This window comes from Atractosteus spatula, chromosome 8 (assembly GCF_055471065.1).
Source record: "Atractosteus spatula isolate fAtrSpa1 chromosome 8, fAtrSpa1.hap1, whole genome shotgun sequence".
Classification (NCBI taxonomy): domain Eukaryota; kingdom Metazoa; phylum Chordata; class Actinopteri; order Semionotiformes; family Lepisosteidae; genus Atractosteus; species Atractosteus spatula.
The window spans coordinates 61,372,515-61,397,947 of record NC_142713.1 but is presented as its reverse complement, the minus strand read 5'-3'; the positions used below and the strand labels follow the sequence as shown (position 1 = coordinate 61,397,947).

The window sequence follows — 25,433 nt, the reverse complement described above, 5'->3', positions numbered from 1 at the left end:
CCTTGTTCAGGGGCCCAACGGAGTAGGATTCCTCTGCTGGTCGCGGGATATGAACCAGCAACCTTCCTGAAATGTATTTGTGTTTTGCAGTGAAGTTTCTCAAAGAAGTGATCCACAAATGCCAGTCCTTCAACCTGCTGGTTTTCCACCAGAGTTCAGTTGTGGAGAGTTTGAAGGTCCACCTCAAAGTCAAAGACAGCTTGGCCTATCAGCCTCTTTTGGAGTAAGTGCAATAAGATCTTAACAAATGGGAATAATACCCACAGAGTAAAATGCCAATGTGTTTGCTGTTTATCTTAAGGTTAATACTTAGGGCTGCCAGATGTGGGTAGTGACTAGAGGACATTAGGAGCTCATTTCTCAGTTCTGCAGTGACACCTGTACCCACACTTTCATACTGAATAAGAGGTCACAAGAGAGAATAAGGTCCGCCTAAATGTTACACTTTAAGAACAGGTTCCAATCACTGTTAAGTAAACACAGTTAGATTGTGCTGTTTAAAGGCCTGTTAGTGTCATCTTGATTTTTACTTTTTTTGAAGGCCATACTCATTGTCATCAACAATTCTCAGCAAGGTCGGGCAATACAGCCGTGTAAGTTGTTTTTTTTAGCAATTCAGCATAATTGTTTACGCTTATGCCTGGATTTTATTTGTGAAGTTCTGAAATGGCTCAAAATTATTTAAGATATATTTTTATTGAGTTGCATTTTTTGTACAGTGAGCCCTTTAAAGACACCCTGAGCAGAGGCGCCAGGTGAATTCATAATATGAGCTTGAGTGACTGCCCACCCATTCTGATAGCTTCATCCGATTCAGGGTGCAGTCTGGGCCTATCCTGGCAAGCAACGGGTATAAGGCAGGGTACACCCTGGGCGGGATGCCAGTCTGTCATAGGGCAGACATACAGACACAAACATGCACACGCTCACACCTAGGGCCAATTTTCCCAGAAGCCAATTAACCCACCAGTGTGGTTTTGGACTGTTGGAGAAACCTGCTGACCTGGAGGAAACCCTCACAGGCCTGGGGTTTCCTCCAGGTGAGACAGGATAGCACACAGGTCTGGAGCTTGAGGGACTAATATAATACAAATGAATGTCTTTAAATACATCTGGAGTCCCCAGAAGGTACAAAATATATAGGTATAGTGTTTTGGTAACTTAATTTTAATTTTGGAATGATGTGTTGTTGTCTGTAAGTGTTACTGAGCAATGCTATTCTTTGTTCTGTCATTTAGCCTAGTGGTTCTGCTGGCCAGAGACCTCCAGACTGATTTTTATCCCCATTTTCGAGATTTCTTTATTATTATCACCTCCCTCCTGGAGACTCAAGACACACAGCTGTTGGAATGGGCTTTTACCTGCCTGTCCTACCTCTACAAGTACCTGTGGAGGCTCATGGTGAAGGATATGGCCGAGATTTACCGGTGAGCTTACGTTCTTTAACGCTTCAAATCTAAACACCTTTCTACCAGGGCTTATATCGGTTTATCCTTTATTTTCTTGTTTGATTTGTTTCCTTTTACTCTTTATTATATTTTTCTTCTCTCTTTATCACTATGTACAGTGTCCTTTGGGTTGGGAAGCTTTATAAATAAAAATTATTTTTATATCATTATGCACAAATTTTGTTTCTCTTGTTCGCAGGTTGTATAGTACGTTGCTGGCACACAAAAAGGAACACATCCGAAATTTTGCCGCAGAAAGCTTTGCTTTTTTGATGAGAAAGGTAAGACGGGCTTCGTGAACTTCTCCTTGCTATAATAGTAGTAATAAGCAAAAATGTCTTTTTTAAATCTCATCATTTAGCTAACTGGGCCTTTTTTAATCTTATGCCTTAAACAGCTCTTCTGCTGTTGATAGGAATGCCTGCATATAGGCTTAAAACATTATTTGATTCTCAACATATTTCAGCCAGAACAGAAATACTTCTCTCTGCACAGCTGAAGAAGGATTTTGTTCTGAAACATGTTTTATTCATTTAAACTATGTGTGCAATGTAAAATGTTCTTTTCTTTTTCAGTCATTCATTTGTGCAGTGCAGTTCAACCTACTGTAAAAACTGCATAAACACAAGTACAACAGGATCTTAAAATTCAAGTGCAAAGGACCGTCTCAAATACCACAATTCGCATATTAACAAAGTCCACAAATATACCATCACATACTATACTACATCATATAGCATGTATGGTAGCATTAGTGACTCCTCCTTATATAATAATGTGTTGGCCTTCCGTTAATTAAAATAACATTGCTCAACTGAAAAATATTAATCAGAAACTATTAGTTATCAGGTAAAATAAAAAACACGAATTCCTCCTCTGCGTCCAGCACTTTCTCTCTCTGCCTCTGGAATGAAAAGAGCAATAAGACTGTCAGCCTGCACAGTCGTCTCCAGTCGTCACTTCCCACACTGCTGATGCTGGAGCGTCGGTACAGTATAGAAACAGGAGCATGTTGGGATGGGGATGCAGGGCTGTGGGTACTTGGGCAGGAGTCGGGGAGAGGCAGTGTGTGAGCTCACGGCCAAAAACGTTGCGTTTTCTTTCTTCTCTTTTCAGCATGGAATTAACCTATTGCTTGATCCTGAGAAGATCATAAGCTTGGCACTGTGTTCTCTCTCGTCAGGTGTCTGACCTGGATGGCCTCTTCAACTTCATGTTCCTCGATCTGGAGGAGCACCCAGAGAAAGCAGAGGGTGTCGGACAGCTGCTGTTTGAAATGTGCAAGGGCGTCAGGAACATGTTTCATTCGTGTGCCAAGAAGGTAACAGCTTTTTGGTTGGTGCACAAATCGCAGGCAATGTGAAATTGCATTTCTGGAAGATTACCGTCTGCTAGAAATGCACATGTTCTTATGAAGGTCCAGGTGGGGCTGCACTCTGGTGGAGGTGGAGGGGATCCCCATTAAAAAGCACTTTGAGTGGAGTGTCCAGGAAAGCACTGGAAGTGTAAGCAATTATTATAATAATTATTATTATTCTGTATATTTTATTCCGTAGGCATTTGCCGTTGCTCTGAGAAAGCTGGGTCCTGTGACAGAGAAGGAGCAAACTCTGCCCTGGGTTACAGTTGGAGAGGCGCTCGAACACATGGCCCAGTCCACAGCTTCACACGTCCACACGGAGCACTTCAGAGTGCTGTGGGATGCCTTGCAGGTTTCTGTGCATTCTCTTCAATGTATTTCTGCTCTCTTCGACTCTTGTTTTTTTTTCCTGTGTGTTGAAACTGTGGTGGTTTTCAGGCGTGCGCTGTGGAGGTGTCGCGAGAGCTGCAGGGCGTGGGCAGCGTGTGCTCGCCCCAGATCGAGAGGCTTCTGCGGGTTTACCAGGCTTTAGTGGAGCATGGGCACGGGTCAAAGGTCACCAAGCCGGAGCTGGTGTGTGAGGTATGATTCCTGAAAAAGACAAGACATTTTGAAAAACATAACATTAAAAAGGAATGGAAAGGTTTTGCTTGTATTTTTGTCGTGAGGATAGATAGCGAGGAGGAATAGCCTTTTTTTGTCTTTTGCATTTTACTGTTATGTTTGCTTCTACAGATGACATTCCGTACCATTTTGTAATTCTTTGATACTTATTAGAAGTGTTGTTTTTGATCCAGTTGAACAAAATTTGTTGTTTGCTGGTGTTTCTCTGAATTTTATGTGTTTCTTTTTACTGTGGAAGCAGTGAACCTCTCCCAGCTGGTGCCCAGCTTTGACATGCACCACTGTCGCTGAATTAAGAGTAACAGCTCTCTGTGGTTCTGTTTGCTGTTGTAGACGCTGATGCAGCTTGTCCAGGCCCCCCAGCTGCATGTGTCCTGCAGACAGCAGCTCTTGAAGGTGATCTCGTCTCTGGTGCTGGGCGAGAATGTCACCCTGCCGTCCACCTTGATCGAGGAAGCTGTTCGGAAGGTACGTCATGCAGGAGCTCCGTCAGCCCCGTGTCCCCGTCTCTCTCACACAGCTCAAGCCTCGTCACCCCTTAGGGGGGATTTGTTTGTACTCATGTGCCACTGCTCTGTCCCATCCTTGTGTCCTGCAGGTGTTTGGAAGTGGAATGGGCCAGGAGCTGATTCTGCCTTTCTCGGAAGAGATGTTCAGCATGAAGCAGTTCGAGCAGGTAGAGAACCTAAAAGGTGTTTGGGGGGGAAAAACTGCGGCAATACCCCCAGATCAACAGCCGTCGTTGTCTGATGGTGCTCCTTTTCGATTATTGAAACAAGCTAGCTTAGCAAAATCAAAGGGCTGTTTCATATAGCTGTATATCCTTTTTTAATTCTGAAACAAGACATTCAGCACAAATCCCTGTAGAAGTAGGTGTGCGGTGTCCCATTACGAGCTGAACACTTCCCTTACTTGCTGTATCTGATAACATTCATGTTGTGGAATGGTCTGAAGGTGTAGAGTGTGATTAACTCTTCTGCCTCTCTGCCAGCTTTTCCTGCCCAGTCTGCTTCAGTATTTGGAGCACTTGTTTGGGACGGATGACTCTGTCGTTCGCCAGCTGGCTCTGGAGCTGCTTGCGAAGCTGATCTTGTTCAAGGCAGCACCTCCAACTGATGGATCCATGGCCTTCGAGAAGTACCCTCTCATTTTCACAGGACAGTCTTCGGGGTGAGTCTCCGTGGCTTCACCAGCACGTGCACTAGTACTGTCGATCAGCATGTTCGTATTCAGAGAGCTGTAGCTGCTGATCTGAAACGACATTAATCACAGTGAACGTTTCTTCCCCCTGATCTGATGTGTTTGGGCATCTGGTGCAGAACGGCTGCCGCGTGCCACCTGGGTGGCGCTGTGCTTCAGGTGAAGAGGGGCCCTTCCTGAAAAGAAGTGCTTTGGGGTCCCTTAGGATGAAAAGCACTAAGTAAAATCAAGAAAATATTCTTATGATGGCTGTTTTAAAGATGGTCTACATTACGTGGAACTTAGCATGGCATGTACTAGTGTGCACAAACCTGATATGACAGGGAGGCTGAGCAGAGGGATCTGAGCTGTATGATACAAGTTCCTCCGCGTGCCTCTCCCACTGACACTGGCAGCTGCACTGATCACAGAGCCAAAGGGTTTTCCCTGCGGGCACTGCATCCTGTTCTCTACAGCACAATGAACGATTGCACTGCATCCTGTTCTCTACAGCACAATGAACGATTGCACTGCGTCCTGTTCTCTACAGCACAATGAACGATTGCACTGCGTCCTGTTCTCTACAGCACAATGAACGATTGCACTGCATCGCCTGGTGTTACAGCTGTGGTGAAATATACAAGGTGGTGGTGAAAGGCAGTTGCCCTTCTTGAACAGCTTAGTCAACTGCGAAGAAAGGCACCTTCCTTCTGATGACACAAAACAACGAGGTTCTGACTCTCTGTGGTCATTAAAAATCCCATGGTATTTTTTCAGAAAGAGTAAGGATGTTACCCCAGCATCCTGGCCAGATTTCCCCCTGGCTTTTATCAGTCACAGCCTTCTAATAATCTCCATTTATGAACTGGCTTCGTCACTTCAGATGTGACATAAAATCAGGTTCCAGACTCTCTGTGATCACGCTTCTCAGCAAAAGAAGGAGTGTTATTCCAGTGTTCTGGCCAAATTGTCCATTGGCCTTTACCAGTCATGGTCTCCTCATAACCCACATCTCTGAACTGGCTTCATCACTGTGTCTCCCAACCACTGAGAGCTGGTGTGTGGGGAGTGTACTGGTGCATCATCCAGGTGGGGCTGCAGACTCGAGGTGGAGGGGATCCCCATTACCTGTAAAGAGCTTTGAATGGAGTGTCCAGAAATGTGCTATGTAGAATGTAAGGATGATGATCATTAAGAATAACAATAGTAATAAAACTGTGCTCCAGTCAGCGATGTAGTTTGTCACTCAAACACACTTTATCAGTGGAGCTGCTCTCACGGTCAGCAGCTGTCCATCCCACAGGGGCTGGATTCTCTGGTTCTCACCTGAGCTCGCAGTGTGTCTCACAACTATGAGGCCATCTGTGTTTCCGCCGGCGGCGTGCTGTCATCTGCTGAATACCAGCGCAACCGGGAATCTCGCGCCCGCTCCGCAGTTGCAGAGCCGAGTCTGTCTTCTCCCCAGAGCGGCCGGCGCAAAGCAGGACCCGACCCGGGAGAAGAGGGGGCGTGGGTTTTCCGTGCCCGAATATATCCTGTCCCTAGTCCACGTTCCGGAGGCGGGAACGCTCCCTGACCTGTCCACCCCCTGGGCTGCCCTGGTCGTTCTGCCCCATGTCAGGTAAAAGGTTTCGCCAGCCGCAACATCACGTCATTCTTTGCTGTTCTGGATGTGGAGACGTGTGTATCGTTTTGAGTTTTTCACGTTGTCCCCAGCCTGTGTTTACTTCTGTGTTTCAGACCTCTTGAACCAGGGAAAGTGATCCCCGTTCTCGCGTCATTGATTGATCACCTGTTAGACAATGTGGAGGACAAGTCTTTGGGAAAAGGTTGGTCCTTGGATTCTGAAGTTTGTTTTAAAATGCAGTCTTTTGAATATGTTACTAGGATTATGAAAAGCAAGTATTTGAGATATTAGAAATAAAGGATTAATTTTACCTCTTAGGCAAAACAATTTGTAACTGTTATTTTGTAATTGGTTTTCATTAAAGGGCTGATAATTACTGAAGACTGATAAATTGATGTATTTATTTTAGTATGAATATGAACGTTTGTATTCTGTAGTTTTATGTTATAATTCTGTAGTTTTATAAGCATAACATTATGCTTTGAGTCATAATGTACAAGACCTGTGGTAGATAAAATTTATAAAAAGATGATAGAACGAACTAATGAAAGAATAAGTCTACTTTTTTATAGATTAACATATTTTAGACATACTGAGGAACTTCATTGCCTTGCATTCTACGATGGATGTTCAATTCAGCTGTATGTCCACATCTTTGTTATCTGTTCGTCCAAAAGCTGTTTCATCTCCTCGTGGTCCACAGGTGGGCTTTTTGTAGCCCAACAGGCTCTGAGCACCTTGCTAAGCTTAAAGGAGTCTGCCGAAATACTGTCCCTGGTGCCCGTGGAACGTGTTAAGAATATTGTAAAGTAAGCAAATTAAGTTTTGTACAGCTTTAAAATGGTACATTCTTCACTTAGTACATATATATTCTGCCCATGTCATGTCACAGGTCTACTGTGTTAAATAGATGTTAACATCTGTGCTGTGCCTTGTATGATTAATAACAACAGAGTAGGAGTCTTGACTGCTCTGTAGTTAAGAATTCCCTCTTTAAATTTCTTTGTGTGAAAAAATAATTCAAGAGAAAACCTGTTGCAGTTTTTGTAAACCGTTGTAAACTGTCTAAATGTTTCTGAAATACTGTGACTGTAACACAAAACTGGTCAAAGGGAGAAGCATGGACATGTGATTTATTGATTTGATAATCAATCTTTTCCTCTGTGCTAAGACCCCATTTGTCATATTTGAATATTGACTTATGGACAAAGGTGTCCTTTCCAGAGGACAAGTTTTGTGCTGTGTTTGTCTTATTTCTCACATTGTGATGTTCAGTTACTGTCTCTTTGTGGCTATCCCTTTTCTAATCAGAATCAATCATTTCAGAATCAAAGTGTTAAGCTTTCTCATCGTCAGCAAAGGGAATTCATACCTGGTTGATGGTTTGGTTACAAGGATTGTGTACAGCTCTCGTGTCTGACTCCACTGTGTTTGTCATTCGATGTCACAGAACAAGGGTGAAGACTTATTGATGGAGGCTTGGGCTATCTTACTCGGGGAAATTTCCTTGGAAAGCGCATTACATATTTGTGTTGCAGGAGCTTCCCCTCGGACCTGTCTGCCCTGCTGCTGGCAGACCTGTACTACTCCAGACTGGCTCTGAACGGCTGCACCGAGCACCTCTCCCATGATGCCTTGCTGGAGTTATATGCCGCTCTTCACCGCAACCTCTCTTCAAATATATCCAAGGTGACCATTCATGTATTTTCTGCTGTAAGGGAAGGAAGGAAGCATTGGTTGGTTGGTTTATTTCCATGCTATTGCTGACATAACATATACATTCACGTTTGCACAAAAACATGTTTTTTTTCTCCTCCTCAGGTTCGACTGCTGACATTGAGAATCTTTACTCACTTTGAAGCTGAGCTTCCACAGCGAGCGCAGGCAGGTTTTCCTTTCCGGAATTATTTTTCCCGATGTCTCAGGGACTTTCAGAATCCAGCCCCCATTTGCCATGAATTGAATTTTGATTACAGGGTCCAGCTGGTCCAACAGTTTTAAAAAATGGGGTGCACTACATGTTATGTTGCAGTAATAGTTATTGTTCCCGTTAACTGTAGTTAAAAAAAAGAAATTAAATCTGAGCAGAGTGTTTTTTTCCAGGATGAGGAACGACTGGAAACGCAGACAGTGTTTGCAATCTCCCTGCAAGCAGAGCTGGTTCCAGCGACTGTCCACGACTACAGGGAGAAGCTGCTTCACCTGCGCAAGCTCAGACACGACTTGGTGCAGACTGCTCTTCCCAGAGGAGCCTTCCAGGAGGTGAGGGAGCCAGCAGGGTGCTATGCTCACAACATGCAATGTCTGATAGTCAGATAATTCACAAGGTCTGTCAATATGAATTTGTGTTATATGATAAATGAATCTGACCTATTCAGTTCATTTTGAATGGAATTTAAATCAGGGGATGTTATTTTAGAACTGTATAATGCACAGCTGAGGACTCACTGAGAATACGACAGTGAGTAGCAGCTATATCACCCTGCAGCTAACAGCTGGCAGCCCACTGAAGCTACGCAGGTGTGAGCCTGGTCAGTACCTGGATGGGAGACTCCTTTGAAAGCTAAGGCTGGTGCTGGAAGAGGTGTTAGTGGGACCAGTAGGGGGCGCTCACCCTGCAGTCTGATCGTGAATTGCTCAGTTTCAGGGCTGTTGGAAATCAGACTAATGAAATACTTTAAAAGAGGCCATGACAAACACGATAGGACTTTCCACCACTTAGAATTTAGTTTCAAAACTGTGCAGTCAGTCCACATATAACCAAAAATATTTACAGACTAATTAGCGCCGCTATCTCACAGCTCCTGGGTTTGGTTCTGGCCTGGGGCACAATCCCATGTGGAGTTTGCATGCTCTCCCGGATTTTCTCCTGGAACTCCAGTTTCCTCCATGTGCCGTCCAGGTTGATCCCCGTGTGTCTAGGTTGCCATAGCTTTCTGATGATGGATGAAAGCTATGACTTTTCACTAGCTCTCACACAGACAGTTTTCTGCTGCATAGTACCCTGTTGTTTTGGCATAACTACACATCCGGGTGAAGTCAAGCCCATGTCCTCTAGAAGCCTTCGTGTTTTTTTGTTTTCTTCTCCAGGTCCCCCTGCGCTACCTGATTGCGATGCTGTACCTCAACTTCAGTCCTCTGTGGGACCCTGTTATTGAGCTCATAGTGTGAGTACAGGACTTGCCACTTTTCTGTGTCATGTGTTGCAATACACATCCATCAGGATTCATTTGTCTGCTGCTTCTGATCTGTTTTTCGCATCATTTATAAAATATATGGTAATATCATCATTGTGGACGTTACTGAGTCTCGTTGCTTGTCTGTCTTTAGATCCCATGCCAAGGACATGGATAATAAAGATTTCTGGAAAGTCTTTTACGAACATCTGGATATGGTGGCACTTTTAGCAGGCAAGTCCTCTTGACTCTCAATTTCAGAATTAAAGTAGGAGGCCTAAATCCATCCACTGTCAGCAGGCTGTTCATCCTGCGGAGACTCTCGGCAGCTCAGTTCTAAAAAATATGTTTCATTCCATCTTTTCACTGTGGTAATCAAATTACTTGTTTATTGATTGTCGCTTTCCTCGGAGAACAAGAGTTTTTATGCCTCTGTACTTAATTTTGTGGCTTAGTTTTCTCAACACACTGATTGAATGGAATGCGTTGTGTTTTGTATGAGAACGCTCAGTCTTGCCTTAACCTTAATCTTAAACTTAATCAAATGTACAGTAGTCCTGCTTGGTAATAAAACAGCACCAATCTAGAGACTATTAGCCAACGGAATATGTAGATCTTGGGCGTTGCGAGTATTATGTGGTCTGTATAAGTGTAATATGTGTTTTTTGTTGTCTTTATCTGGGCAGCATTGGGGCAAATTCCAATCAGCTTTGTTGTCATGTCATTGATCTGAAATGAACCTCACACTAGTCTTAGCCTTATCCTTATATTAAATATTCCAACCATTTGTGATTGGTTGCCTGACAGAGAAAGAGCTCCGTGAGGAGGTCGAGGAGGAGCCGGGTGCAAGCCTTGATCGGGACAGAGTTGCGTGTGGCGATGTGGGGGTGCTGTACCTCGAGCAGCTCAGGGGTGCCACGGAGCTGGACGACAGGACTGACTTCACCAACTTCCGGTTCCTGCTGTGGAAGGCGATGGCCCTGTTCCCCGACAGAGTTGAGCCCCGCTCCAGAGAGCTGTCTCCACTGCTGCTCAGGTTCATTGAGTAAGTGAGGCGCTTCAGGGGTGGGCGTGCGGCTCGAAAGGATTTTTCACTCCTGCGTGATGTTGTCAGCATCGCCGCTTTGTAGCTGGATCACGACAGATCTTACACTAAGCAGATGAGAGATCTAACACTAAGCAAGGCTGGGCCTGGTCAGGGCTGGGTTGGGAGACCCTCGGGGAAACCCAGGTTGCTGCTGTGAAGTGACGTTGCTGGACCAGTAGGGGGCGCTCTTCACTCTGGATCAGAATTTCTAAACCCAGTACTGTCTACTGTGACCAGGGACACTGTACTCTAGGAGTATTTGTCCTTTCAGTGGGCTGTTAAACCAGGTTTCTGACTCTTACGGTCCTGGGGCTCTTTTTTCAAAAGAGAAGTGGCGTTAACCGTGGTGTCCTGGCTAAGTTTCACTCTTGGCTTGTGAAATCTGGCGCCCCTGAGGGTCGCCCTTAATTCACTGAATGAAGCAGCTCCTGCCTCCTGCAGCTGGACTGCCGCATGTCGCTCCGGTGGGGCTGCGCTTCACTGGAGGATGAAGTCGGTCCCCTCCTGCACGTGAAGCACTTTGCGGCTCTTCGCAATGGTGAACCCTGAGGAATTGAAGTTGTTTTTTTAATAATGATTGTTTTAAGCGGGAGGTAGCGATTCTGAATTTGCGTTCCCTGATGCGCGATGTGAAAGCGAGCCCTGGTGAGAGTGCAGCTTGTCCGCTCTTGTCCCTCCATGGCAGTAACGAGTACTACCCAGCCGATCTCTTGGTGGCGCCGACGCAAGACCTGCGCAAGCAGCACGGTGCTGTGCCGGAGCCAGAGGAGGCCGGAGAGGAGGACGTGGGAATGAAAGAGGAGGAGGAGGAGGAGGAGGAAGAGAAAGACCGCGCGGAGCCACTGAAGCAGGCTGGGAAAAAGCCGCCGAGGAAGGCAGCCGCTAAGTGAGAACAATTTAGATCCTGATTATGTCATTTTTCTACTTGGTAGGAGCCCCTTCTGTACATAAAAGGTGGTGGGCATCAGGAGCCAGGTGCCCAGCCATGCTGTTGAAGCAGATTGAGTCTTTCACAGCACAGCCTGGCCAGACCTTGGGATCAGTTGGCTGCTACTAGAAGAAGCATGCAAGATGGCGGGGGGGGGGAATGGTTTCCTCTCATTTGTAACCTTTAATGTTTTAATTCATTTCGTTCACAAACTGAGAACACATCAGCTCTGCTTCTGCCAGTACAACCCTGTACTTTACTTAAAAGTAAGAAATGCCTTTATCGGCATGTTTCTGACTATTACGATCCCAGGGCTCTTTCTTCGTAATTGAACTGGCTTGTGAAATCTGGCGTCCCTGAGGGTCGCCCTTAATTCACTGAATGAAGCAGCTCCTGCCTCCTGCAGCTGGACTGCCGCATGTCGCTCCGGTGGGGCTGCGCTTCACTGGAGGATGAAGTCGGTCTCCTCCTGCACGTAGAAGCGCTTTCATTTTCACAAGGGGAAAACTGATTTATTTGTTCCTTAAATTGAATTTTTGTAATTTTGTAAGACTTACAATACATTTTCTTTGGCAGGCAGCTGATCGCTCACCTGAAGGTGTTCTCACTGTTTGCCAATCCACGGTCGCTTTATCTGGAGCCAAAACTGAGAGAGCTGTACACTCGGGTACTTGGTTTTGATTTGTTTCAAAATTTGTTTTGTTACATTAAGCCGATACCTGTCCTTCTTAATGTGATGTTTTTTTCCTGGATCTTAGCATGAGAGACTGTTTTGCTGTGCAATTTGATAATGAATGAAATGTAAAACTAATTTTGGCAAAATTTTCAAAGGTAACAGAGGAATAACACATATGGTGTTTTAGAACAATTTGCCATTTAAATAAGGAATAATTTAGAGGTGTAGTGCAACGTGTAAAGTGTTTCCTGTACCTGTGACCTGTCAACTAATGCTGTGTCTGCCTTGAAAGTTGATCTGGTTATTAATTAATCACATTAAAATACAGACAATGACTTTTTTCAGACATCTGATATGTTTTTTTAAAAAAACTTGTTTTCATATTTTATTCTGAAAGAAATTTGATCTCAAAGAGGTACGGAAAACTACTACTATCACTTTGTGTGACGTTTGATTATTTTTACATTTAGCTACTCTCCCATCAAGACCAAGGGATCCAGAAAATAGCTCTGGAGTGCATCCTGACTTACAAAGACAGCTACCTTCTGCCTTACAAGTAGGTTGACCTGTTGCGGGGGCTTCCTGTCTGCACCTCTTTACTTGTTGCTCAGGCTTGTCTACGACAAACAGGTCTTTAAGAGATTTACTGCCCTCAACTCTTAAATCAGTCCTACTCATTTAAAGTGCAAAAGCACTTCAAGGGAGCACCAACATTTTGTGCCAAAGTATACATTTTGTTTGAAGGTTTTATGCACAATTAGGTTTGAATGTTGTGCGACTAGTACAGGACCTTCTGGATTGTGTTTTTGTGTTCTGGTTTTGTTAGCGTCTTTAATGAGACGAACGTTACTGAACTGTTGTTCCAGCACAGCTGGAGTCTGACACTGCTGCTGATGTCTTCCTGTTCAGCTCGACAATCCCAAGCAAGAGCAGTTTGCAGGGCCAGGTTTTGAGCTCTGATCTTTCTCATATAGTGTTAGACTTTACCGGCAAAGTACTTGCGCTAAAAGTAGCTTGTCCCGTTGAAGTAAGTTTAACTTTTTAAAAGAAGTGGGTTGTTTGTATTGTTGGGCTTACAGAATGAGTTGTGAGCAATCGCAAGTGTTTACTGGAAAATAAAATAAAGTGATGTTACTAGAACCAGCAGTAATTTCTCCGAGACCATTGAAGAAAGTCGCAGTCGATTTTACAGTTTGCTGTGCTGTTGTTTGGGGGCAAACTGGAAAACAGATGAATCATACTGGCAAACGCTCTCTCACGTCTGATTTTGTCTCCTTCTGTAGGGAAAACCTCCAGAGGCTCCTGGATGACAAGCTCTTTAAAGAGGAGATTGTTCATTTTAACATTTCTGAAGACTGTGCTGTAGTAGAGGCCCCCCACAGACCGGGACTCATGCCTGTTCTAATGAGGTGAGACCAGAACCCAGCCCCGAGCAGAGACCCTCTGCAGAGCTGTGGCTGCCTGGGAATGTGATTGTGTTCTGGTTAAACCAAAGTCTTCACACTGGGTTGTATATGGAGGTATAGCTGCCCTGCTAATGATCATTTTTAATGGTTAGACACTCGCTGTACCATATTTTTAGCCAGCAGCATATTTTTAACATATCAACCTGCAGCTCAGCAGGTGTGAGCCTGGCCAGTACCTGGATGGGAGACTCCTGGGAAAGTTAAGGCTGGTGCTGGTAGAGGTGTTAGTGGGGCCAGTAGGGGGCGCTCACCCTGCAGTCTGTGTGGGTCCTAATGCTCCAGTATAGTAATGGGGACGCTGTAGTGTAAAAAGGTGCCGTCCTTCAGATGAGACATAAAACTGAGGTCCTGACTCTCTGTGGTCATTAAAAATCCCAGGGCGCTTATTGAAAAGAGTAGGGGTGTTACCCTGGAGTCCTGACCAAATTTCCCCCTGGGCTTTACCAATCATGGCCTCCTAATAATCCCCATCTCTGAACTGGCTTCATCACTCTGCTCTCCTCCCCACTGAGAGCTGGTGTGTGGGGAGAGTACTGGCGCATCATCCAGGTGGGTCTGCACACTGGTGGTGGTGGAGGGGATCCCCATTACCTGTAAAGCACTTTGAGTGGAGTGTCCAGAAAAGCGCTATATAAGTGTAAGCAATTGTTGTTGTTGTTGTTGTTACCACCTTACCACCACTGCAGAGGATTACATTTCGCAGTCAGGTCTCCTGGATGTGTTTTAAGGGGGTAATACCCCAGGCATTCGCCCCTTTCTGAAGGGAGAGTCAGTGCGCATGCGGGCCCTGTTTTGCAGAATCCTTTACGGACGGATGAGGAGTAAGACGGGCAGCAGGTCCCAGGGTAAAGCAGGAGCTGTGACTCGGACATCCATCGTCCTGCGCTTCCTAGCGGGATCCCTTCCGGAGGAGATCGGGATGTTCATCGACCTCCTCCTGGAGCCCGTCCGTCACTACAGCCAAGGTGCCTCTCTCTGCAGTATCAACGTTGCAATGTTGTAGTCTCTGTCCCCAAGTTGTCTCCATTTAACAACACAGACGGTTTTGCTGTGTGTTTTTATGTTAAACGGTTTTACAGTAATTTTAGTGAAATAGTACTGTTTTCTCTCGCGTCGGTCGTTCGTTTGTAAACGGGGAGTGCTGTAAGCTGGACTGACACCCCTTGCCTGCAGGTCCCTGCCTGGCTGCGGTACAGCGAGCCCTGGAGCAGACGGACCTGTCCAGGGTGCTCCCGTTGGGCCAACAGCACAGCATTCTCAACAGCATCGAGCTCGTCATGAAGCGGCTGGGCCACCTGATTCACCACTACCTGCCAAAGATACTGCAGATCCTCCTGTGTGTCACAGCCTCCGCCTCCACTGTGCTGGACCAAAGGGAAAGGGTGAGCAGATCCGTTTTAGAACGTCAGGCTACTAACGAGAGGAGGCAGTCTGGGCAAACGGACTCGTGGGTTACAATTAGTTAAGCGTTCCAATGATCTCATCCAGCCGTGACCTGGAGGAAACAGTTTTCTCAAAACAGAGGGTTTGTTCATCTATTAGGCTGGCAGGGGTTGACCTTTTGTAATTGTTAGGAACAAACAGCTCTTACAGTCAGTCCTGCTTATTCATGCAGCAAGTAGGCCGAAGTGTGCGCTATACAGTGTACCTACACCCTCAGTAACAAAAGCTACAGTACTGAGTGTGACGTTCAAAAAAACTAGATGTTTAAGTAACAGAGTGTACAGAATGCTCTTATGAGCTTCCTTAATGGTGCTGTATGTTCATGTTCCCTGTTGTGTTCAGGACCTCATGACCTTGTGTTAATCGAAAATATGACTCCCAAGTGGTAGTGTTCCTTGAGCCACTTTCCTGTCCCGGATTATGGCAGCTAGACACAGCAGATGGATTTTTTATTGTTTCCAATGGGGGGGGATTGTTACTTTACAATAAGGGGACTCATTAGAAGAATACGTTTTACTTTATTTTGTTCCATCTTCTGTTTACAAACCGGTATTTGAGTAAATGTTTAAAAATAACACCTAAACAACACATTCACAGAACTGCACAGAAAGGGAGCTTTGAAGTCTGACCCTTCCGGCAGATTTCTCGGCTGGGGTTCTCACTTCTTTCCCGTTTGCAGGTACAAGCAGGATGTCGCAGCCCGTTGAAGAACCTGAGGCGCCTGGGAATCCTCCGAATCCAGGATTTCTTCGATGGCTTTGAGTCTTACAGCTTTGCTGCGGAGGAAGTTGACGCCGTGTTCCTGGCAGTGGTTTGGCCACAGGTGAGGAGCGCAGTGTCTGCACTCGTCCTCGTCTCTCATGAAGGATGTCGGGCTGTGCGCATTCTGTATCATATTTAACCATCAGCTATTGTTCAATCTCTTCTTCGACAATAAATCAGACATTGATGTTAAAGGGCTGTTCTTCCTTGTTTGTGAAGAAAAGCATTGTATGTGCGCTTTGTTTTAATCCTTCCAGAGTAAGAAATGCGCAGTTCTTTTGATATATTACAGGTCACCCGTCTTCCTTCTGAGAGCCCTTATGCACCGACCCCACTGCTGAAACTGCTCCATGTGTGGAGTCAGAATGCCAGGTGAGGCTTATGTCCTGACCTCTCTCGCTCCTGTCATACAAAACACATCTGCCAGCAGCAGGAATACCCAAACAGTACCAAGAAATACCTATTTCATGGCAGCGTCCCCGATAATTCAGTGATGTGGGAGACGATTCCTTTTTCACTAGAGAAAGACCTTCTTTAGAGGCAAGTATATCAGCTAGCTGTAGGATCCTACCTGTAGTCAATGTCTTTGCTTCAAGCGTGTATTAATGAAAAACACAATTCAGAGCTGAAGGTGTGACAGCCTTTATTTACAGTGGGTCATTTCCATGCTCTTTAACTTTAAGAGCACGCAGTGCTTTAGCACAGATGCGCTGTGTGGAGGGTCTGCTCAGTTAAGAAGCCTCCTTTCGCTGGCCGTACCGCACAGTAAAAGTGCATGACGTTGAGAGGCTGTGTGACGTGAGCCCCTCACAGTGACCGTGTGTGTTGGCTCCAGGTATTTCCCTCTGCTGGCCAAGCAGAAGTCGGGCTGCCCAGAGTACGACATCCTCCACAACGTGTTCGCTCTGCTCTCAGCGAAGAACGTCTCCCAGGCGACAGTGAGCGTCGTCATGGACGTCGCCGAGAGCCTTGTGTCCGCGCCCGACTTCGAGCCCGGCGAAGGCGTTGGCCCTCTGACTGTCGGCTGCTGTGTGGTTCCGGAGCCTGCGGAAGGGACAGGCGCTGCCGGAGGTACCGCTCCAGGAGCATGGGTCGCCTCTGTTCCGACAGGGCAGGAAAACAGAAGACCGATAAAACGGGAACAGCTTTTGAGTGTGGTTATTATACAGCTATTAAGAAATGTAGCCGGTTGTAACATAAGAATATAAAAAAGTTACAAAACAAGAAGAGACCCATCTGCCCATCGGTTTGGTAGTTAGTAGCTGAGAAGGAGCCACAGTATCGACTTCAATGAGGCAGGGTAGCATGTTCCACACTCCCACAACACTTTGGGTAAAGAAGAGCTTCCTGTTCCTGGGTTTCAGCGCATCTCCACTTAGCTTTCACTTGTGCCTCTCTCGTTCGAGGTTTCGGTACGTGTCCTGAAGAAGTCCCCTGTGTTGACTTTGTCTGTGCCTTTGCGAATGAAGTTTGTCGCAGGACAGAAATTTGTCTGCGTTGTATGTCTTTTAATGGAATGAGCTCAGCAAATCATTCTCTATGCAGTTACAGTAGTTGTTGTGGCAATAACGTATTGAACTTGAATTAATGAACTATCTGCCCGATAGGTTCTGTAGTCCAGGAGTGTTTGACCCTATTTGCTCTCTGTCTAGAACACCTGACCCTGGGCTGCAAGCTGCTCCTGCCCTGCATCCCCGCCGTGCTGCAGTACCTCAGCGGGGTGGTGAGCAACGCGGAGCGGATGAAGAAGAAGAAGTTCAGGGCACAAGTCAGCAAGGAGCTCAGCATCCTGTCCAAGTATGTTGCCGTTTTTTTACTGGGCCTTTAGAGGAGCTAATGGGCTTTAAACACATGTAAGAACAAGCTAAGAGTGTTTTTTCATGCTTTCACAGCTGGTGCTTCGTTTATTGTTTACAGCAATGGAAATTCACAAAGCTTTGTTTGTCTTTTAGGATCAGCAAGTTTGTGAGTGACAAGGAACAGAGCTCAGTGCTCATTAGACTCCTCTTACCCTATCTCCACAAGCCCAACAATACACAGGTATGTTTTTTATGACTTAGGGAGTCCTTGGCAGTCCTTGATTTGGTGAGGAAAAGTGATTTTTCTCCTAGCAGTAGATCAAGGAGATGTATATATTATTGTCCTTAAAGCATTGAAGAGACTTGTTATTTAGCTGGCACTTTTATCCAGAGCAACCTACGGAGCTTAGTTACTTCTTTGATTTTAGATACAGACTGGTAACAGTTAATGCAGCGGGGTTTGTTGGAGCCTTCTGGGTAAAGTTCAGCACTCAAGAGTATAGCAGCTGTGTTCCCACCTGTGGTTTGAACCCACAGACATGTGGTCAGGTGTCCAGAGCCCTGAGCACTTGCCAAACTGCCCGTTATTTCAGCTCTGATGAACTTGAACTTGATTGCCATATGGAACCGGAACATGTACTGGTACAATGGAATTCTTACTTACAGAAAGTCTCTCGATTGTAAAACAAGTAAATAAAGGTGGTGATGTGATGGTGGAAGCAAGCAGAGCAGGTGACTTTAATTTAAAGGACCTTAAGAGGTGTCATTAATGCTGTCACAAAAACTGGGATATCATAAAATGTCAGTGGTTTTTTTTTGGCCTTTTTTTTACGTCCAGTATTCACAGTTGTTCTTTTCTCTTTCAGGAAACGGAGATTGATATCTTGGAGACGACTCAGAACTTACTGAAGCAAAGCGCAAACCCAGCTGCCTTCCTCAAGCCCATAGCTAGACTCTTCTCCATAATCCAGAACAAGCTGTCCCGTCAGGCTCTCTGCAGGCTCTTTCAGGTCACAACACCTTGATTTCTCGTATCAACATCTCAAATAAAAATGTGTCTTTATTTACATGGCTAGTGTTTAGTTTTATTGTTTCAAATCCATCCTGTTTCTATTTACAGACATTAGCAGATTTGGACAGTGGATTGAAGTACATTACTGACATCACGGCCAAGGTTATCCCTCTCTCCGTTATTATTCTGAGTATTATAACCTTGCTTTGTCTTTTCAGAATTTTGCGACCGATCAGACCATCCCTAACGAATTAATTTTCGCCTTTATTCTAGCTGAATGCTTTCGACCGAAAACACTTGGATGAAGTCAATTTCGACCTTCGCCTGTCAGCTTTCCAGTCAGTTACCACACACATCAAAGAGATGACCACTCTTGATGTCAATTACCTCTTCACAGTCATGCAGAACTGCTTCCATTCCATTGAGGTGAGTCAGTTTCTGGGTTTTCCATGTTTTACCCAGGAGTGGAGGCTCACTGTTTGGAACCACTGTAGAAACCAGTTAGTAGCATGTCATTAACAGATGCCCTTTTTGTTATCAAAGATAAAGTCAAGACCAGTTTTCCCATCTTTCTTGGTGTATTTTAAATTTCTTTTAAAATTTTACCTAGTGTAGCAATGAGCATCTGGATGTTCATTCAGGACTTTGCTCTTTGTTTGTATATCAGTCAGTAAGCAAAAAGTAATGAAAGTAGCTCACGTAATTATGCAGATTAAGAGGATAAGCAGTGGGTATCTCTGGCGATTTATTCTGGCTCTGTGTGTGGAGTTTGCATGGTTCTGCTTCTGCTGCTCTTTGGGTTATTGTTATTCTGTCATAGATAGAGCTAAGAATTTACAGTGGTTTGTTTTGTAGTTCATAGACCTGTGGTAAAACCAGTGGTTTTTAATTCTGATTGTTTTTAATTAGTTGTTCTTTCTTCAGACATAAACTAGCTAGCCAAAAATATAATGACGTTCATAAGAAATGTTTCCTTATCTGCCACAAATTCAGAAATTCATACTTCTACCTAAATTATTTTATAAAAAGGTTTAATCTGAATTTGTAAGGCACATCCCTCACGAATAAGAACCCCTGCTAATATCCCTTTTCCTCTCTTTCAGTTAGGCGATATGTCCCTGGGTGACAGCGCCACCTTGTGCCTGATGGCTGTCATCGCTCAGGTAGCCGCTGTGGACCACACTGCAGAGGAGTTCAGAGAAATAATCCAGCGAACTATGCTGGAGGCTGTGAAGAGAGGGCTCAGGAGCAAAACAGAGGTAAAATTATGGAACTGCAGTTAGTGTCAGTAACATTATCGTTATGTTGGGAATAGTGGTTCACAAAATGTAAAAATCGTGTCACACAAGACCCTACAGATCTTGTAACCAATGGATTATTGAGATGGTAACAGATTTTTCCTCTTAAAAAGTGGTTTAAAACTAGCACTTTTTATATTAATGCATGTTATAGGTAATGAACCTAAAGATGTTGGTCATGATTAAAGGAAGTATTACTTGCGTAAAGAGGTGTGAAACTAGGTTTGTTAAAATAACTAAGTATGCACTTCCCAAGAAACAATAAGTTTGTGCATAGAAATACAACACAGAGTTTGGTATATCTATCAAAATGCTTTTTACATAAATGAATGTAGAGACGGATGCTTGCTAATTTGCATTTGAAATGGGTCCAGCCCATTTTAAAATGTTAAAAATTGTAGTTAAAATCCTGATTCATCTGGTTTCTGAACACTTATCTGTCCCTGAGGTATGATGTTAAGAATATGTCATTTGATGGGCTGTTTTCTGAGCAAATGATCATTGTCCCCTAGTTTACAAAATTTTTGATTGCCAAAGTCATGAGTTCATATGATCGGAGCCTTGATTTTACAAAAGTGCATACAAAAAAAAGAAATTGGAGTGAATGGAAACTAGCTATTAATGGGTGTCTTTGCTTTTTCTTAACCTGAGTTTTATGTTTTATGGTTTCCACAGAGTGTTCAGCAAGCGTACACAACAGTGCTCTCTAGCCTGATCCAGACATTCCCTTCGAACCCGGAGTTAAAGGACTTGGTCCAGCTGACTGATTACAATGACCCGGAGTCTGACTTCTTTGAGCACATGAAGCACATCCAGGTAACCACAAAGCACATCTGTACAGCGGTTACCTGCAGCAGAAGGACTTCAGAAAGAGCTGCAGCTATTCCAAAAACCAATGCTTCCTTTTATTAATGTCTTTAACAGGAGGATTTGTCTGTCTTCTGTTTGTATTTTCTTAGATCCACAGGAGAGCTCGAGCCTTAAGAAAGTTTGCTAAACAGCTCACAGAGGGAACTATAATTATGTCACCCAAATCCCTGCAGAGCTACATCATGCCTTATCCTATGACCGCACTGTTTGACGAGAAGATGTTAAAGGTAAGCGTGTTACGACACGTTCAAGACCAAAACCTTCTTGAAACACGTTTGTTCGTCAAGTGGTTCTTGTGGCTGTTTGTGGCAAAAACTTAGCCCAGCATCTTTGTTCAGATAAAGAGAGTGACAACTGTGAAGAGGTATGAAGTGATGAGTGTTCAATGCTCTAGAATTACTCTGGAAGTGCATTAGCTATACAGTATAAATTAGAATTATGTATGCATTACAAGAACAATGTAGACGCCTTTGAGCACATGAAGCACATCCAGGTAACCACCAAGCACATCTGTCAAAGTCAGATTTGAAAGCCCAACATCTCTGATAGGCTTCAAATGTGGTCAGTCTTTCCACAGTATTACCACATCTGAAGCCTATCAGATATGTTGGGATTTCAAATCTGACTTTTGGCCTAATGTCATTTGACTTTGTCACTTGACAAACTGATGTTATCCTTGTTTTGTTCTTTGTTTGTAAAGGCTTTAAGATGCTGTTATCTTTAGCCGTTTTAAGCATTAATGTTTGTCTTGACAGTACGAGAATGTGATCTCTGCATCCGTGGAGCTTGTGGGCGCAGTCTGTAGACATCTGCCCTGGTCCAAATACATGTACTACCTGAAGTACTTTGTGCACGTGCTGCAGACAGGACAGGCGGATCAGAAACTGGCTGTCAGGTGTGTGCTGATTGCTTACAGTTTAAATGAAAGGAACATTTTTTCTTTATGCAATTCCTGTAACACTGCGTCCTGTTTTATTCTTATATCAAAGAACAAAAATACTGCATGAAGTTAACATTTTTGGCAGATAGACCCTCTTAAGCAATGCTAGTTGTCTCTGTAACCTGGCAAATAAAAGCAAACCTGTAACCTTTCTGATTGATTATTATACATTATTAAAATTACAGCAAGGCATTGAATAGTTGCATCCAGCAATGTTTATTTTTGGGCTTGTTGTACATAGTACATGCCTCTAGCGTTTATTCCATTGAAGCTATTTTTGTACAAAACCAATGTGAAAAATACAACCATTGTGTTTCGCTCCCTTAACAGTGGTCTATTTTTATTGTTCCCTTTAGCTTGCTGGTGACTGTGTTAGATGCTTTCCATTTTGATTACGAAACACTTGGGAAGGAACTCAAAGCTGCAGAGAACAGCAAGATGGAAAGTAAGTGAAAACAGGGAAATAACAGAAATGTCTAATGTCTAATCCGGTAATAATTAATCGGAAAGGATTCCAAAGCACTTTACTCATAGGAGGGATCCCATTACATCTCCCAGTTCTGCATCAGCAGCTCCACTACACAGCCGATCAGCTGGAGGAGCGAGAAAGTGTTTCATGAGTTGAATTAAGGAGGAACAGCAGGAAGACAGAGCAAACCCAGGGCAGAGTCAGGGCATCAGTGTAAACGCCTGCTCACAGGCTCAGTGCTTTGGGATCCCTAATGGTTTACGGTCTCAAACAAAGTTTTGGCATTTGCTACACCCTAGTGTCCCAGGTCACCATACTGGGGCACTAATTCTGCTCCAGGTTCAACATCAAGAACACGTAAAACACCAGCCTGGTTTTCCTTTAAAATTTAAAGAGAATAAAAGAATGCCCACCAAAATGTCACAGAGGTGCTGTCCAAACAAAAGGCGATATATAAAACAGGATTGTTAATCCTGAAGAACGAAGACTTTTATGCCATAACATTGACAGTTTAAGTAATAAATATATTTTGGAGTATGTAGTGTGTGTCCAGTCCATCCTGTTTTTTATATGTTGCTTTCAAGTTTCCAGTCCCAGTATTGACCAAGCCCAACTTTGCTTAGCTGCTGAGATCTGACAGGAGCAGGCTACAGGGTGCTAACGCTGCTGTCGGAATAATGCAATGAGTATCAGCTGTGGATGTGTATGTTTGCCAATCATGCCTTCCGGCATGTCGGGACAGAAACATCCTGTTGTTGTTACTGTAACATTGTTTTCTTACGGGATAGGGTTGTTAGCCTTGTGCCCAACCTCCAACATGGAGGACCTGGCGCCGGACACGAACCCGCTACCCTGAGAGTACGAGTCTCGTGCTCTACCAGCAGAGCTAGTATCAGCTGTAGTGTATCATTAAAAGAGTGCATTCCACATCACACATTCATTAGTGTGAAGCAGTGCACAACATAGGCCTGGTTCAGACACGATTGCCACACAAAGCAGCTTCGTGCTTTTGGGAAGTGTTGAGAAGTGTTGTTTCTGGTCCCAACTGGATGCAGTGGGCAGACATAAAACCTTTAGACGGTTCATGTTAATTTTTAAATGAGAGTTTACTTACGTCGTGTTCTTACAATTGTATGCAAACATTTGGGCACCCCTGGTCAAATTGCATGTTTCACAGAATCTCTGAGTGAAAAGAAATAAACACAGCCTCTGCAGGATACAAGCTTACACATGACATATTTCTGCACATTTTAATGCACAATTGCCGTTACTAATTACAGATTGAAAGAAATAAAACGGTGAATGTAATATGTGTAAAGGTTTGGGCACCCTGTCAGCCTGTACTTAGTAAAAACTGGGCAAAACACTGACAAAAACAATTAATGTAGAAAAATGCAGGGTGTTATATTCAAGTAGCACAAACATTAACTACAAAATTAAAATGGAAAAGCACCAATCTTGAAGAGAGAAAGACTTCAGCCGATGCATCATTTTCATCTTCTAGACATGGTAGGGAAACAAATTAGGATATATAGTTAAAATGGTCTGATTTTAATTCAAGGGGTGTTGTGTTAAAATTGAATAATGCACTATTAATTTATCATGTTATATACCATTTTGATCAGCATGTTATTGAAAAGATACTGCTCCTCTACAAGCTCTCTGGAATCAGTCCAGAGAAGAGCAGCCAGATACGTTCTAGGACTGAAGGGAATGAGCTACACTGACAGGCTGAAGGAACAGAACACTTTTAGTTCTGTACTGAACGGATTATGAGAAGACCTGATATAAGTATTTGCTATCCTCAAAGACGCTAACAAAGTCAACTCAGCTGTCTTCTTTAGATTCGAGGGTGAGACTTGAGCCAGAGGACACAAGGGGAAGTTATGTGGAAGTGCAGGTAACACATGAGAACAGCAGGCACCTCTTTACCCAGGCTGTTGTGGGACTAGGGAACCAGTTTCCCAGCAGTGTTAAGTGCCCTGGCTTCTTTCAAGAAACAGCTGGATGAGTTCCTCAGATCAATTAGCTACTAAACACCCAACAGGCCAGATGGACCAAACTGCCTCCTCCGGTCTGTAATCCTTCTTGTCTTCTGTGTGAGCAGGTGACATGCACGTTGCCGCTGGGGTGGAGGAGGAGGTGATGGAGTCTGATGACAGCGACACAGAGGAGGGCATGGACGCTGGGCCTGTTGGAGCAGGAAGGCCTGACACTGGAGTGGCCTTTCAGGAAGACGGCGTCTCCTGTGCAGTGGCCACTAAACAGGACTTCACGGGGCTCTCGAGCAATAAGGAGGACCTGGAGTTCCTGATTCAGACAATTCACCGCACGGTCACCAGCAGCATCCTGCCAAAGCTTCACAAGTGTCTCACAGCTAAGGTCAGTTCAATCAGCACGGTGCAGGGAGCCGTCTCCGCTGGGGGGGGTGCAGTACGGTGGTATGGGAGGTATCTGCATGGACCGGTAGCTGTGATGCCCTCGTTTTCCTGTTGTGCTGCAGGTGAAGCGCGACGACGAGCACAAGCTGGTGAAATCGAAGGAGGTGAAGGACGAGGAGGTGGTCAGAATTCCCATAGCGTTCGCCATGGTCAAAGTCATGCAGTCCCTCCCCCAGGAGGTCATGGAAGCAAACTTACCTGGGTAGGTGCGGTCGATCAAGAGGCAGAATAACTTACTTCTGTCATCTGCCATTCAGGGGGTCGACTGCTGTCAAAACACAGGTATATGAAGAACAGGAGGCTCACGTTATCGTCTTGTTTTCTGGGGCAGCAGTCATCCCCGTAACACTTGGTGTTATTGCTGTTGTTTTCTCATGGCTGTTTTTACTGTGTTCCTGTGCTCTGACAGCATTCTGCTGAAGGTGTGTGTGCTGCTGAGAAATCGCTTCCAGGAGATCCGAGATGTCGCTCGCAACACCCTTATCAAAATCATAGAGACCCTGGGCTGCCGCTACCTTCAGTACCTCTTGAAGGAGATGCAGTCTGTTTTAGTCAAGGGCTATCAGGTAGAGTCCGTTGGTCTCGGGGGCTCGCAGCTGTGGCTTCTGCTCTCTGTGCTGTAGCTGTCCGGGGCTCATGTGGTGCTTTCTGGGTTTCATCACAGGTGCACGTCCTGAGCTTCACCGTGTATCAGCTGCTGAAGGCTGTCAGTGGCTCACTGCAGAGCGGAGACCTGGATCCTTGCATGAACATCCTGGTGGAGGTCAGAATGGCGAAGATACCACCGTTGTTCGGTTTAGCTACTCATACATCTGGATTGAACTATTT

General features: G+C 44.7%; 1 protein-coding gene across 1 annotated transcript in view; it reads left to right on the top strand.

Annotated features, from left to right (window-relative positions):
* utp20 (UTP20 small subunit processome component) overlaps positions 1-25,433 on the top strand; it is a 42,611-nt gene that overhangs the window by 1,080 nt on the left and 16,098 nt on the right. The window contains exons 4-44 of the mRNA XM_088923548.1: positions 91-223; positions 1,239-1,427; positions 1,648-1,729; positions 2,632-2,769; positions 3,005-3,160; positions 3,247-3,390; positions 3,766-3,900; positions 4,031-4,108; positions 4,424-4,602; positions 6,077-6,232; positions 6,352-6,440; positions 6,942-7,047; positions 7,777-7,927; positions 8,060-8,122; positions 8,342-8,500; positions 9,329-9,405; positions 9,569-9,648; positions 10,222-10,459; positions 11,187-11,387; positions 12,006-12,096; positions 12,576-12,661; positions 13,389-13,514; positions 14,370-14,536; positions 14,745-14,953; positions 15,694-15,837; positions 16,069-16,148; positions 16,612-16,847; positions 17,429-17,573; positions 17,729-17,816; positions 18,442-18,585; positions 18,696-18,749; positions 18,861-19,013; positions 19,691-19,846; positions 20,561-20,701; positions 20,845-20,982; positions 21,511-21,650; positions 22,052-22,140; positions 24,272-24,546; positions 24,668-24,807; positions 25,015-25,171; positions 25,270-25,368. Coding sequence (XP_088779674.1) covers positions 91-223; positions 1,239-1,427; positions 1,648-1,729; positions 2,632-2,769; positions 3,005-3,160; positions 3,247-3,390; positions 3,766-3,900; positions 4,031-4,108; positions 4,424-4,602; positions 6,077-6,232; positions 6,352-6,440; positions 6,942-7,047; positions 7,777-7,927; positions 8,060-8,122; positions 8,342-8,500; positions 9,329-9,405; positions 9,569-9,648; positions 10,222-10,459; positions 11,187-11,387; positions 12,006-12,096; positions 12,576-12,661; positions 13,389-13,514; positions 14,370-14,536; positions 14,745-14,953; positions 15,694-15,837; positions 16,069-16,148; positions 16,612-16,847; positions 17,429-17,573; positions 17,729-17,816; positions 18,442-18,585; positions 18,696-18,749; positions 18,861-19,013; positions 19,691-19,846; positions 20,561-20,701; positions 20,845-20,982; positions 21,511-21,650; positions 22,052-22,140; positions 24,272-24,546; positions 24,668-24,807; positions 25,015-25,171; positions 25,270-25,368 — 5,612 coding nt within the window. The remainder of the gene's footprint in view (positions 1-90; positions 224-1,238; positions 1,428-1,647; positions 1,730-2,631; positions 2,770-3,004; positions 3,161-3,246; positions 3,391-3,765; positions 3,901-4,030; positions 4,109-4,423; positions 4,603-6,076; positions 6,233-6,351; positions 6,441-6,941; positions 7,048-7,776; positions 7,928-8,059; positions 8,123-8,341; positions 8,501-9,328; positions 9,406-9,568; positions 9,649-10,221; positions 10,460-11,186; positions 11,388-12,005; positions 12,097-12,575; positions 12,662-13,388; positions 13,515-14,369; positions 14,537-14,744; positions 14,954-15,693; positions 15,838-16,068; positions 16,149-16,611; positions 16,848-17,428; positions 17,574-17,728; positions 17,817-18,441; positions 18,586-18,695; positions 18,750-18,860; positions 19,014-19,690; positions 19,847-20,560; positions 20,702-20,844; positions 20,983-21,510; positions 21,651-22,051; positions 22,141-24,271; positions 24,547-24,667; positions 24,808-25,014; positions 25,172-25,269; positions 25,369-25,433) is intronic.